This window comes from Rhinopithecus bieti, unplaced genomic scaffold (genome assembly GCF_001698545.2).
Source record: "Rhinopithecus bieti isolate Rb0 unplaced genomic scaffold, ASM169854v2 scaffold_31069, whole genome shotgun sequence".
NCBI lineage: Eukaryota > Metazoa > Chordata > Mammalia > Primates > Cercopithecidae > Rhinopithecus > Rhinopithecus bieti.
This window is the reverse complement of record NW_016890055.1, coordinates 4,690-7,101: the sequence shown is the minus strand read 5'-3', so window position 1 is coordinate 7,101 and position 2,412 is coordinate 4,690. Positions and strand designations below refer to the sequence as shown.

Genomic DNA, 2,412 nt, shown 5'->3' with positions numbered 1-2,412 from the left:
TGGTGGCCCCTCAGAGGTGTCCTGGCTCAGAACCCGCAGGCCATCTAGGGGTCCTGGCTGCTGGTGTAAGTCGGAGTTGCCTCAGCTGTGATCTCTGCATGTCTAAGAAGGATTGGGGTTGGGTAGAGGTCACGTCCTCCCAGCCCTGCCTCAAGTGTGTGTTAGCTGCACTGGCCTCACAGCTCCTGGCCTTGTATGAGGAGCAGCTGAAACGAGGTGGATAGTCTGCTTGCTGCAGTACCCCAGAGAGGGTGGTGCTCAGTGGACCAAGGGGTGCCCTGACCTCTCCTCTGGGATTGCAGAGTGTTGCTGTCATGGCCCCGGACAGGCAGAGGCTGTGAAATACGTGGGCACCTGCAGCAGGTGACCCTGACCCTGACCTTGGCGGTGCGGCCAAAGACGCCTGCTCTTCTCTGGGTGCAGGGTGGAAGGGCCTTTGGCCGCAAGTTCCTGCCTGTGCTTGGCAGACCCTCTGCCTAGATGCAGATGATGGCTCCTGGCTGAAGCCTTCTGCAGTCTCAGGCTCAGGGCCAGGCAGTTGACCTGAGAATACCTGTCTCCTGCCTGAGAGGATGTCTGCCCCAGGACACACAGAGGCCCAGCTGGTGGGCGGTGAGCACCCCTGCGCCGGGCGCCTGGAGGTGAGGCGCGGCCTGACCTGGGGCACCATCTGTGACACAGACCTGGACCTGGCCACAGCCCACGTGGTGTGCCGGGAGCTGCAGTGTGGGGCGGCGGTGTCCACACCCAAGGGTTCCCGCTTCGGCCGGGGCTCGGGGCCGGTGTGGTCGGAGACCTTCCACTGTGCAGGCAACGAGTCGCTGCTGTTCCACTGCCCGCGGGGAAATGGGAGCCAGTGTGGGCCCGGCCATGACGCAGGGCTCAGGTGCTCAGGTGAGGTCCTGTGTGTGGGCTCTGAAGGCTCATCCCTGCCTTGTTCTCTGCCAAATCCCTTCATGCCCTAAAGTTGCCTCTGGCTGGTAGGTGTGGGTGCTTTTGATATTTGCTTCTGTTGCTTGAAAGAAGCAGGGAAGAGACTGGGTGTAGAGTGATGTGCCCCAAGGCTGCAGCTAAGATCAGATTCTTCTAGAGAGCTGTATGAGCTGCATGCTGAGGCAGAGGAGGGCAGAGGAGCTGGTGAGAGCAAGGCTGGGCTCTGTGCCCACCCCACTGGGTGTGAAGGAAGGAAATGACCACAGCCAGCCATGTGCTGGGTCTGCTGTCTGGGAGCCACACTGACTCCTCCTCTCCCCCAGAGTTCAGGCTGGTCAATGGCAGCAGCAGCTGTGAGGGCCGTGTGGAGCTCCAGGTGCAGGGGTCCTGGGCGCCCCTCTGTGCCACCCACTGGGACATAGCAGACGCCACCGTCCTCTGCCACCAGCTCAACTGCGGCAACGTGGTGGCTGCACCTCGAGGAGGCCATTTTGGGGACGGGGACGCTGCCATCTGGCCTGACGCATTTCACTGTGAGGGGACAGAACCCTACTTGTGGAATTGCCCAGTAAGCACCCTGGGGGCCCCGGCCTGTGCCCCGGGAAACTCAGCCTCCGCAGTCTGCTCAGGTGGGTGCAGCCAGGGCTGTGGAGGAGGAGGGTGAGTGAGAGGCATGGACAGAGGGGGTGGAGAGGGAGGGGCCCTGCTGTGGGGTGGTTCTGGGCCCCTCCCGCGGACACCCTGGGTCCCCTGTGCGTCCCCATCCCCAGGTCTGCCCCACGGCCTGCGGCTGAGGGAAGGACAGAGCCGCTGTGATGGCCGCGTGGAGGTCTCCCTGGAGGGCGTGTGGGGCCGCGTCCTGGACGATGCCTGGGACCTGCGCGGCGCGGACGTGGTGTGCCGGCAGCTCGGGTGCGGAGCGGCCGAACAAGCCTATGACGCACCTGCCCCCAGCCGCGGGTCGGTCCAGGTGTCGCTGAGCCGCGCGCGCTGTCTGGGCACCGAGACCCGCCTGACTCAGTGCAACGTGTCCGCGACCCTGCAGGAGCCCGCGGGAACCTCGCGGGACGCCGGCGTGGTGTGCTCTGGTGAGGGCAGAACCGCATCCCCAGGGGCCCGTCGCCGCGCGGTCCTGGGCGCCCTGACTCTGTCTCTCCACAGGGAGCCTCGGGGTGCGGCTGGCCGCGGGGCCGGGGCGCTGTGCGGGGCGCGTGGAGGTGCTGCACGGGGGCGCGTGGGGCACCGTGTGTGACGACGCCTGGGACCTGCAGGACGCGCACGTGGTCTGCAGGCAGCTGGGCTGTGGCCGTGCCCTGAGCGCCCTGGGGGCCGCACACTTCGGAGCCGGGGCAGGGCGCATCTGGCTGGACGAGCTGGGCTGCCAGGGCCACGAGTCTGCTCTGTGGCAGTGCCCGTCGGCGGGCTGGGGCCAGCACGACTGCAGGCACAAGGAGGACGCCGGCGTCTTCTGCTCAGGTC

The 2,412-nt window shown here is 66.1% G+C and overlaps 1 protein-coding gene across 1 annotated transcript in view; it reads left to right on the top strand.

The window, feature by feature from the left end:
• Window positions 1–572: 572 nt before the first annotated feature.
• The window catches only part of LOC108525892 (scavenger receptor cysteine-rich domain-containing protein SCART1-like), a gene marked incomplete at its 3' end in the record, with an annotated part of 6,350 nt that continues 4,510 nt past the window's right edge, over window positions 573–2,412 (top strand). The window contains exons 1-4 of the mRNA XM_017866673.1: window positions 573–894; window positions 1,257–1,562; window positions 1,704–2,021; window positions 2,095–2,409. Coding sequence (XP_017722162.1) covers window positions 573–894; window positions 1,257–1,562; window positions 1,704–2,021; window positions 2,095–2,409 — 1,261 coding nt within the window. The remainder of the gene's footprint in view (window positions 895–1,256; window positions 1,563–1,703; window positions 2,022–2,094; window positions 2,410–2,412) is intronic.